We start from the raw sequence: 12,452 nt of genomic DNA, 5'->3' as shown, positions 1-12,452 counted from the left end.
AAGCTATCAAAAACAAAATCTGTAGTGTTGTCTTAATTTTGTAAATGCAAAATTATGGACAATAGATTGCATTCGTCAACAATGGTGCACTAAACTTGCAAGGCCTCAGTGCCTTGAATCTCTTTCTTGCTATAGTCAATATAATGAGTAATCCATCCAAATAAAGACTCCTTGTGAAATCAAGGGTTATGTTATAGCAATAAAAAATGGCATGGGATAAATTGACCTCATGGCGCATTTTGTTATTCCATACAAGAGCAACTAAGGTTGTGCTTTAGGAGTGCTGCGAGGACCAAAACATCTTATCTTGGTCTGCTTGAACTTGATATATTTGAATATTAATGCAAGATGAAAAGTCATACTTTGGTACTTGATACCTCCTTCCATATGCAATCCATTATATATATGTCATCATATTTGGCTCTGGTCCTGTTGTGCCATGGTTTGATTCAAAATTCTTGTAAATAAAGTTGATGAAACGTGACTCTAGAGATAATTCTGATTGATTTGATGTAGATTTTTTTCCTACTCATTTCAAATCCTTAGATAATACTTGTTTGAAAATGACTTTATTGATTTCTCTGCAGAAAATCATAAGTCCTTTGAATGAGACTCTTGTGAAAGACAAAACTTGTGTTGAAAGTTTGCTAAACCATGTTGGGTGGATATTTTGCAATCGAAAGTTTGTGCAAATTTAGTTGCATAATAGGATGACCAGTGACAACGTGTGAGAAAAAGTCTCTCCTACCTTAAAGGAAGGCTCCTCGTTTGCACCATTCCTTGGATCAACTCAAGGTAAGCAAGAAGTTGAGGGATTTCGTAAGGAATGTTACCAATATTCTTTCCTCTTATCTTTTAGGAGAGAATCCACTTACCTTCGAAGCGAGTAATGGGCAAGATTAAATCTCTAAACTACACTTTTATCTAATAGCTGGAAATTTTACCCCCCTTCATATTATTGTAGGAAATGGGTGATATCGATAGACCAACACCAACTCAAAGGCTGATTGAAAGTGTACCAGTTTGGCTCTAAGTCATGTTTTAGTCCATTTTATAAGAAAAACTTCTACTATTGGGGCTCAAAGACTTCCACAAATAGGGAAATTCTAACTATTTTTGTGCATTTGAGACGGTAACACAAGCTACAATCAAAGCTTCGAGTCTATGTATTACCACAATCATAAAGAGCAAAAAAGCTTTCCTAAGTCCAACTTTTGATGCAAAGAGAAAAATTGCATTCTAGAAGGGCAAAGACATGTCATGCATTTGGTCTCTAGTGCAAAAACACACTCTCTAGATGCATTTGCATGTTTTAAAATGTGCTTTTACTTTTCATGCATATGGGTGTCCACACTCTAGAGATGCATTTGCATGTTTTGGTCACTTACATTTGCATGTAAGAGGAAAATATTATAATATTTACACTATATTGTTTACATATTATGTGTAAATATATTTAGAAAGTACCATTTCACTTAAGTGTTTTAAAATAAAACATTAAAGTAAATCTCAACATCAAATTAGACTATATAGTGCATAAAGTCTCTGAAGTGAAATATAAAAAAGCAAATCGGTTGAAGTTTTATAGCTTCTAGATAGATCTTCTACATACCTACTTCAAGCTCGTCTCTGTAGACCTGTGTGGTTGCTTGCTCTAATATCTTTTATGTCTCTTTCTCTTATCTCATATTTATTCGAGCAAGGTCAAGCAATTGTTTAAGTTCTCTATTTTACTCCAGTTTGAAAGATCATCTTCATCTTGTGCATGTGTGTGTGCTCATCGTTTTTGTCTTTTTCCGGCAATGTCATATAACACTTTAGCAAGTGCATGTTCGGTTCTATAGTTTGTGTGACAAAGTTGAAGGTCAAGCGTTTTTGTGGACTCTTCATTTCAAGATGCGATAGTTTTCCTTCTATCGTCTTCTCTTCCTTCGACAACTCTTTATTATTTTTGGTATTCATATTTATTATGGATGGCTCTTCAATGGACTACTCAAGAGTTGAAGACTTTTCTTGTGCTGTATCAACTATCTGTTCTACACGTGAGTTGGAGTTTCCTCTCATTTTTTCTTTGGTCTTCTATTAAAGTATTGTCAGCATTGTGAGCATGGAGTTCTCTAGTATAAGGAGACATTTTGATTGAGATTCAGACATATTTTCTTGTCAATTTTATTACGGGTTTAGTCTCTTGCATTGGGTGTAATATATTGCTGCAGTTTTGACAATAGATTTTGATTCAATCTTGGCATCAGAAGCTGCTCTTTTATAGTGTTTTAAGCGTTATTATTCTTCAATATTTTCAGTCATTCTAGTGATAGAACTTGTTAGCACCGATTGAAGTCTCTATCATAATATTTTGGTTTGTTTCTTCTATCCGAGAAGAGGACTCAATTTTAGAGCTTTGTATTGTGATTATTCTATATCAAATAAAGAGCGTTTTTGTGGGGGCTTGGTTGTTTCCCTTGGAGAGGAGGGTTTTTCCCAGAATGAAAAGATTTGTGTGTTTAAGTTTTCTTTATCTCTATATTCCTAGCTCAAAAATTTGAAAACTCAACATCAAATTATAACATAAAGTGCACTATCGTCACCGAAATCACTTAAGTGATAAATCAAAAGTGACAAAGTAACTTTAAAACATAACATAAAGTAATTTTAGGTTATATTTTTCAAAAAGAACACTAGAATATAGCATCAATATTTTAAATATGTGATTGAACTTGGAGAACCCACTTCTTAGACACTAAAACCTTGATATCTTTTAACTGATTACTCTGATTAAGCCCCAAGAAATGTCGAATTGAAGGGAAAACCGAAAGCAAGAGATTGAATGAAACCAAAAGATTAAAACGATCTAAACAAACACTCAAAAGCACAAAAAGGGACTTTGAAGGCCTAAAAAATGAAGTATAGGCTAACAAACTGAAAGAACGAAAAAGACTTGATGATAGGCTTTAGTAAAAGGATTCATTATATGAATTGGGAACGATCGGCTGATCATTCTTAGCTAATCAAATAGTGAATTATCTCATAGAAATGCAAAAACTCTTTTGAAAAAGTTTCATATTGTTACCTACATTTTGTATTGACAAGATGCAGGACAACAAACCAAACACCAATTTTTGTAGGGAGTGATCAAATTATGCCATGAGCCATAATCAATGTATGTCCAAATAGATTATTTTCTAATTTGTATGCATAATTGATACAAACGTCATCTTATTAATCAATATACAACTAATATAATTGTTAGAAATGAAAATATAATGTATTATTAGACTAATTAAATGAATAAATCAATAATGTATACATATCAAAATAATGATAATTAATTAATATTAAATTAATAATTGAATGTGTTTCTTATATCGTCTATTAATATTGCAAATAAGGGGCAAGTTATGATTTACAAATACCACTAATGAAGAAGAATAATTAATACTAATACCATAATCCAAATGATGTGACTGGTCATGTGTGTGTGTGTGTGTGTGTGTATAGAGTGGACAAAGACATTATATCACACAGCAAAAAGGAAGAATCATCAATAAATAATATGGGAAACTTGAGAGAAAATAAAGGAGAAAAGATAAGAGAAAATATAGGAGGAAATTAGGGGAGGAAAAAGTATAAAAGGAAAGTAAAAAAAAAAGTTTTTTCTCTTAGTAAGATGAAATATATGTGATTTAGTTCCGTTTCATCTATATATTGAATTAAATAATTAGTAATTCTAGATCATATATTAGTATTAAAAGAATCAGGAAATAGAAGAAATAATTAAGGAATATAATGGATACTCTTCAAAAGGAAGAGAAGATGGAATAAGACTACAATTATGGAAAGTATTTATGAAATAATGTAAATTACAAAATATTATATTTGCATTCTAACAAGACTAGAGGTCTTTATATGTTCTAGTATATTTAATATATATAAGAATTATATCAGTTATAATATACAATATCTCTTTTATTGTATGGCTTAAGTAGAGAAGGTAGTAATGTTACCAAGGAGAGGCTTGTATAAATCCAAGAAATGGATCTTTGTCCCAAGATAGGGTAGGGGCCATTGGTCTGTAAGCCTTCGTGATATGGACTTGGACATGTAAACTTTAAGGGAATTCATTGATAGTGGTATCTAGGCAACTTGGATAACATCAACTCCTTTTTTCTTGAGCTGAATTAGTAATAAGGTTGGCTGTGAACTGAAATTTAGTAAATTAAATGACTAATCCTGTCATGGACATTACATATACAAACCCTAATTGAAAAATTTAAGTTAATTAAGAAGTCCCGACAAGGGACATTAGAAATGGTATCATAGCTATGATCATGCCATCTCACTAGGTAAAAACAAATTAATGAATCATTTTAGTCAAAGCACACTTGTATATACAGGTAATGTTGTAGCCTAAAAAATGATAATATATTCAAAATTATAAGTATGGCTAAGCTCTTCATATTGCCTTAGTAATTAAGAAGAAGGTTGAAGCAATTCAAGGAATGACAATCCAAATCCCAAAAGGATATTTTTCCAAAATAGGGTGAGGATTAGTGACCTCCAGTGCTTTGCTGGCATCGTACCTTGAAAGGATTAAGAGCTTGGATTTGTAAAATTTGAGGGAATCTATCAAGTGGTCTCTAAGCGCCTTGGATTGTATTCAAACCTCCTCTCTCCTTAGCATAGAACATATGGGATCAAAACTTGGCAACAACAAATATAGATAGCATTTAAAATTTGATTAGTCAATATGAAAAATAGGATTGAGGAATTGAAATTAATTGAACTCAAAGGGGATGTGTGTATCAACGTGTATGCTTCGTGTCTTCCTGCATCAATGTGCATTAATGTGTATGCTTTGTGCATACTTTGCGTCTTCAAATATTCTTGCACATGTCTTCAAGTGTATTCTCTATCTAGAAATATTGTTTTAAAGTTCAATTATTAAGTCATACATAGAAAATTTATTATTGCTTGAGGACAAGCAAATTTAGGAGGGGCAAACTATCACGAGCCATAATTAATGTATGTACAAATATATAGTTTTCTAATGTGTATGTATAATTGATGCAAATGTCATTTTAAATAGGTGTCATCAATATTAATAGTTATACAATCAATATAATTGTTAGAAATAATGATATAATGTATTATTAGACTAATTAAATAAATAAATAAATAATGTATAATATCAAAATAATGATAATTAATTAATATTAAATTTATAATTGAATGTGTCCCTCACATTGTCACCTATTAATATTAAGTGTATTAAAAAATGATTACATTGCCTATTTTAATAATAATTTATTTTCTTAATTAATATTAAAGTCTCCTACATTGTAAATAAGGGGAAAGTTATAATCTACAAATATCACCAATGAAGAATTATAGTTAATACTAATACTATAATCTGAATGACCTGACCAATCATGTGTGTATATGTATATGTATATATGTGTGTGTGTGTGTGTGTGTGTGTGTGTGTGTGTGTGTGTGTGTGTGTGTATAGAATGTGCAAAGTCATTATATCACGGGCCAAAAATGAAGAAACACTCATAAATAATATGGGAAACTTGGGAGAAAATAATATAGGAGAAAATCAAGGAGAACAGATGGGATAAAATAAAGGAGGAAATTTAGGAGGAAATCAAGGGAGGGAATAGTATAAAAGGAAAGTAAAAGAAATAAAGGTATGTCCTCTTAGTAAGATAAAATATACGAGATTTAGTTCCCATTTCATTTATGTATTGAATTAAATATATGCCAAAGCTTTAGTAATTCTAGGTTATATTTTAGTATTAAAAGAACTAGGAAATAGAAGAATTAATTAAGAAATATAATGAATACTCTTCAAAAGGAAGAGAAGATGGAATAAGATTGCAACTATGGAAAGTATGTATGAATCAATGCTAATAACAAAATATTATATTCACATTCTATCAAGACCATAGGCGTTTGTATATTCTAATATATTTAATATGTATAAGAATTATAGCAATTATAATATACAAGATCTCTTTTACTATTTGGCTTAAGTAGAAAAGGTAGAAATGTTACCAAGGAGGGGCATGTATAAATCTAAGCAATGGATCTTTGTCCCAAGTTAGGGTAGGGGTTAGTGTTCAGTAAGTCTTCATGATATGGTCTTGGACCTACAAACTTTGAGGGAATCCTTTGATAGTGGTATCTAGGCAACTTGGATAACATCAACTCTTTTTGTCTTGAGTTGAACTAGTAATAAGGTTGGATATGAACTGAAATCTAGTAAACTAAATGACTAATCCTATCATGGACATTACAAATACAAACCCTAATTGAGAAACTTAAATTAAGAAAAGTCCCTACAAGGGACATTAGAAATGGTATCAGAGCTATGATCCTGCTATCTTGCAAGGTGAAAACAAATTAATGAATCATTTTAGTCAAAACAGAGTGTTATATACAGGTAATGCTAAAGGTTGAAAATGATAATGTAAGTGATGATTATATATTCAAATTTATAAATATGGCTAAGATCTTCATATTGCCTTAGTGATTAAGAAGAACGTTGAAGCAATTCAAGGAATGACACTCTAAATTCCAAAAAAATAGTTCCCAAAATAGGGTGAGGATCAATGACCTTGAGTGCTTTGTAGGCATTGTACCATGAAAGGATTAAGAACTTAGATTTTTAAATTTTGAGGGAATCTGTCAAGCGGTCTCTAAGCATCTTGGATTGTATTCAAACCTCCTCTCTCTTTAGAACAAAATCATATCGGATCAAGACTTGGCAATAAGAAATCTATATGTATAAAAATAATGATAATTGATTAATAAATTAAATTAATAATTAAATGTATCTCTTGCATTGTCTCTTATTAATATTAAGTGTATTATAAATGATTGGATTCCCTATATATTAATAATTGATATAGTTTCCTAGTTAATATAGGATTTGGATCCAAGCTTATTTGGTTGGACACTCTTTAATCTACTATGGGGTCCTCTGCATGCATCAGGATTCCAGTCAGAGTTCACTGGGGAGTATTGCAGTTTGTACATTGTGTGGATTATTTGAAGTTCCATTTATGATACTCATGTACATTTTTGGTTTCAGATGTACAATTCCTTGAAGTAGGGATGGGACAATTGATTTGTGCATTTCTATGCATATGTGTTTATGTTATGCTTTAGTAGTGCTATCGTTATGCGGGATGTTTCATAGTTTTGCTTTGGACTTTTTGTGCAGTGAAGTTTCTTTGAAGTCATGATTGCTTTAGGACAAACAATCTTAGCGAGGGTGGACTATAGTGTCCCCATTTTCATGAGCATCAGAGTTTGAGGGATTAGCCTATTATTGTGACCCTCGTAGGCTAATTATTGTGGATAGGTGGTCTTCTGAGGTAAAGACTTGGTTAATGGAGGTTCTTGCCTTATCCAAAATTCAGTCAGTTTCAGCTTGGTCTTCGTTTGGCTCAGATTGGACTTTATTTGGGCTCTGTTTCCTATACTTACTATTTTTTATAAGTCTAAGGTTAATTGAGAAGGGCCCTTTCTAATTTTAGTAAGGCATTCATATGGATAGAGGATGCAGTGGTTGACTTGCTGGTTCAAATGGTTTGTCATATTAATGAGATATTAATTTTTTTAATGGCCTTTATTGATACTTAATTATTTGAGTTATATTATAAAGTTATAAATTGACTTTATAATAAAATGGAGGCCATGTTGAGGATAATGAGTAATTAATACCCATTGATTAAAAGTGTGCCTCGTTAATTATATATTAAAGTCAACTCATTATCATAAAAGATATCAAAATCATTAAAGAGCCTTGCTAGCAAAGATTCATGGAGAACCATTATAAAAAAGCCTTGGAGAGAAAATAAAAGGGAATTCTGTTCTGCATTTGGTTTTTATTAATTTGTTGAAGAGTTGTGCCAAGGGTTTCAGATGTGGAGAGCTGGAAGAATAGAGAATTCTCTAAGTGTTTTTGCACTCTGAGTTGTTGAAACTATCCAGTGAAATTGTGCAAGGAGGTGGCATCATTCAGTGCCATCCATTGTTACAATTTTTGGTTTGATTTTGTAGAAGTTTTTTCAACGTGTGGTGCAGATATTAATTTGCAAAGGTTTTAGCATTTATTTAAGCAATTGGTAGTCAGGACAGTGGATTGATTATTAAGAGTAGATCGCAACTCTAATTTGTAGTTGTGTACATTATACATGTTGTGTCATTACATAGAGGGATAGCTCCATGGTTTGTTGCCAGTGATATTAAATTGGATGTTACTATTTCAGTAGGGTAGGCATAGTATGTATTGAATGTGCCATCTCATCAATAGAATCAGCATGGACTCCCTCGAAATGCCATTCTCTGAGGGCTGCAATCTTTCTACAGCAGAATTTCTACATTAATTCCAATTCAGTCCTCTAGGTTCCTTAGACTATGTTTAATACTTGATGATGCACACATTTGGCATTTGATACGAAGGAGTTACTTGGTTGCACAATAAATGTTTAATGAAATGCCTTTCTTGTAGCTATTTTTCGTTTATAATAAATCAATACTATGCATGCCAAGTGTTTGTGAAAATGTCCATTGGCAGTAGGTGCACATTTTACATGTTAAAAACATATGTTTGCATTCACAAAGTAAAAAGGATTGTATTTGCATTCTAGTTCTTTGCCTTGATATTTTGGCAATCGTTTGCAACTGCATTACCAGATTTGTCCCCTGCTGCCCAGATTCGGGTCTTGGTATGCTCGGGTCCGGATTCATGTCCGGGTTCGCTATGGGTTCGGGTAGGGTCCTTATTTCGGACTATGGGTTCGCTCGGGTCCGTGTTGGTGTGAACTCGGGTTAGTATGGTCCAAAATGTGAAATAAAACAACTTTACAGAGTTTTTTCTAATTTTTCAAATTTTTTTATGTAACCCTAAACGAACCTAATAAAAAATATTTCACTCATCTAATCTCTCATGTTGAAGAAGAGGAGGATGATAGAGCAGCATCTGGAAGTAGTGGAACTGGTTTGGGTTCCAATGATGAGGATCTAGATATATTTGCAGCTGGGGATGAAACCATTAATGCCTCATTTTTTGATGACCCATTTGACACTTGAAGGGCATTTGATACTATGAACATTGATAAACTGCTAAACACTTGTCATTTATCATTATTTTTCAAACTTTATTATTTGATGAACTAATCTATGTTTTGCAATTTCATATATATATATATATATATATATATATACACACTCACGAACCCACCCACTCGCCCGAACCCCGAACCTGAATCAGCAACTTGGGCTTGCAAGCATTTGAACGTCATTTGAAACCATTCCAAGCAAGCAAAAACAATCTGAAGATAAAAGACAGTGAGATAGAGGCTGCATGCAAAGTGTTTGAGAAAATGCCAAACATCTAAAAGTGAAGCAAAGCAATGTTTGTCAGAGTTAGAACTAGTAGGGGTTCTTACACTTTGTCTGTGCATGACGAATATGCACTTCAGTGTTGTCCAAGACTTGCGCTGGGGTCCAGGGAAGTGTGCTCGCAGGTTTTAGTGTTTGGTCTTTGTAGCTTGCATTTTCATTTCCCATAGTCGAAATATTATTGTTTGTTAGTAGTATATAGTTATAACAATCTTCTTGTATTTTGTATTGTAATACTCTTTATCGCATTCAGTGTCTTGATCCCCTAGCTCACCAAAGTGTTAGTTAAGCAAGGTGGTGCAAGGGATACTTATCCCTTGAGACTTTAACCATTCTAGAGGTTAGTGCACTTTTCCTTCTCACAATACAAACTATCTTAATAGATAACATCATGATTTTTTGTATTCTAAATAAGGAAATGAGTGAAACATGGTTTAGTTTGATTAAGTGAAATGTTTAAAACAATTTAATGGCTCATAGGAAAACTTGCCGACTCACAAAAACTTGTGAATTGAAATCCCTTGGTAAATAAGTAAACCTTACCTGTGAGCTTTGGTTATGTCTCAGTGTGTTACTCAACAAAAACCTTGCCAAGACTTGACAGGGTAGGAAAACCCTACAAGGGGCACTGCTCCTTAGCCTGGGTGGGGGCTATCACGCTGAGGCTCAGACTTTGTTTTTAGAAAGAAAAAATTAAAATTTGTTACCCATGGTTTCCATTAATAAAACTTGTAAACATGATAGCATGGATTTGCAATTTATAATCGTATAAAAGTACAATGTGCATCATTCATTTTTTTGATCTATAAATGAATGAAAAACTATTTATGGCTTCAGTAAATTCAGTTTTATGTCTATTTTTTAGAATTATGTAAAACAATTGTGTACATTATTGTTTGAAAATTTTACTCTTTTTTAGTGATTTTTTTCGGAGTTGTTGATTTGTAGTCAAATTCAAGTTTGCTTGGTTTCCCTGAGCCATTGTATTTAAATTTTAAACTATAGATGCCAGTAATTAACTTTCAGTCTTTTAGTGTAGAATTCAAATTACTTAGCAATTTTAGGAAAATAACAGCTATTAAGTTTTGGATTTGTGTACAATAAACATGGCTTGGTATGTCTCATACATATACTTGATGTGATAATTATTCTGAGTTGTATTTTATATTACATTCCTCTGTATTCAATTTTATTATTTCTACTTAATAAGATGAAACTGAAATTATTCCTGACATGGTGAAACAATTTTCATCCCACTGTCAATAATTTTGCATTTGGTACAATACAGTTATTTCATAGTTGAGGATTTAGGTCAGTTGACATTATTTTATTCTTTTGTTGTCTCATCCTAGTAGCAATAAATTTTCCACCATTCTGGTAGTAATTATTTTTGCATTATTTTTGACTTGCAAGCATTTACACAATGGCTGTTTGTCAATAACAGGTTTAACGATACAAGCTAACATATATTACAAATTACTTATTAGTTGGACAAACCAAAAGATTAAAGATACATACGTGACTCGCAATACATTTGACTTCAAACATGGTATGACCCTTACCAATCCCTTTTCTAGGTGAATTGGAACCAACTTTTATTATTATTATAGCTTCTATAACATATCTATGTTAATCAAATGTTCCATTTTGTCACTGCTCAAAATATCTTTTTTCCTGGAATATTTGTTGTCAATAAATGCTTTTCGTTGAGTCTCAATAACTTTCTGACTTGGAAAATGCATTTATCTTAAAAATCGAACCATAATGCTACATCTGTGAGGGACATTGTTTTCTTTCTTTTTGAAGGTTGTAAAAAAATCCTTTGTTTCTGTTTACAACCAGACCTGAAAGAGTTTTTGTCCAGAATTTGTGTAAGCAATATGTTTAAATAGAAACCAAGAAGCATGATACATTAAAGGAAAATCAAGATTTATCCTTTTTCAGCCATTTTCATCCTTTACTGAAACTTCATAACAGTTTTTTAAAATGCATATTTGGTAAGAAGTCCTCATTCTGGAGCCTTTACATTATTAACATTCATATCAGATTCACATTGCCATGTCTTTTTGATTCTCAAATCTTTACATGTTGTATTGTCTTCTAGGTCAATGCAAATTGGGGTAAACTGGGATGTTTTGTATAAGGAGTATTTTTTGTTAAAGACATGTTGCAATATGTTGTCACTGATGTTAACTCATGATATATTTTATGGAAAAGAGATGCATTGGTGCAGATACAGATATAGAGAGATGGATTGGTGCAGATAAAGATATAGAGAAATGGATTGGTGCAAATGTAGATATAGAGTCAGCTCCATTGATGTCAACTATAGACCAATGGCAGTGAAGCAATTCGGAAGTATAATGCAGTCAAAATGTTATTGTAGATGTCAACCATGACATGATTTGATCGGGATGTGTTGTAGTAGTTGTACCTTATCTTCTGAAGTTAATGATGAAATTCTTTAGTCTATGATTGCCTTGAGGTGTGCTGTTGTATAAGTTGGATATTGAATGTTGCAAGGAGGTAGGTGAATCTCTGATGAGCATCCAAGTCTCAAACTCTACTTGGGTTTTGAAGGAAATTGTCTAAAGCATAAACAAAGTATCTTCTAAGGTTTCAAGCTAACATGCAGTGAAAAGTTTAACGTTTTTTATTAAGTTACTGATTCACCCACCCCCTCTAGTATTCCAGTGTGTTCAACAAGTCGTATTAGAGCAAGGTTCCTTTGAACAAGCCTAACAGATATGGTTGATCTTGGAGTGGAAAACATGGGGTCCAACCTAATCCTCAAGAAGATGATAAGGACATGATAGACCACAATGAAGAAGATCGTGTGGTTGACATGGAAGGAGATCTCATATCTGCACTAGATGATTTCAATGCAGCAAACATAGAAAACAGAGAGCTTAAAATCAAACTCAAGTATTTAGACGAAACAATTACTCCTTTCAATGATCAAGCTGAGGAAGGAACCAAAAATTGCTATCTACCTAAGAAGATAACTCTAAGGTTGAGAAGAAATAATCACCAATTTG

General features: G+C 32.5%; 1 protein-coding gene across 3 annotated transcripts in view; it reads left to right on the top strand.

Moving 5' to 3' along the window:
- The window catches only part of CPSF73-II (cleavage and polyadenylation specificity factor 73 kDa subunit-II), a 231,700-nt gene that overhangs the window by 157,745 nt on the left and 61,503 nt on the right, over positions 1-12,452 (top strand). For 2 of the 3 annotated variants that reach the window (XM_089820839.1, XM_089820840.1), the window contains exon 11: positions 10,859-10,963. The exons of the other annotated variant lie outside the window; for it this stretch is intronic. In XM_089820839.1, the coding sequence (XP_089676965.1) occupies positions 10,859-10,963 (105 nt within the window). The remainder of the gene's footprint in view (positions 1-10,858; positions 10,964-12,452) is intronic. 3 annotated transcript variants of the gene reach the window in all.

This window comes from Cupressus sempervirens, chromosome 3 (genome assembly GCF_028749045.1).
Source record: "Cupressus sempervirens isolate cs-2001-9-10 chromosome 3, ASM2874904v1, whole genome shotgun sequence".
Lineage (NCBI taxonomy): Eukaryota > Viridiplantae > Streptophyta > Pinopsida > Cupressales > Cupressaceae > Cupressus > Cupressus sempervirens.
The sequence above is the reverse complement of the archived record's forward strand: the minus strand, read 5'-3'. Positions and strand labels throughout refer to the sequence as shown.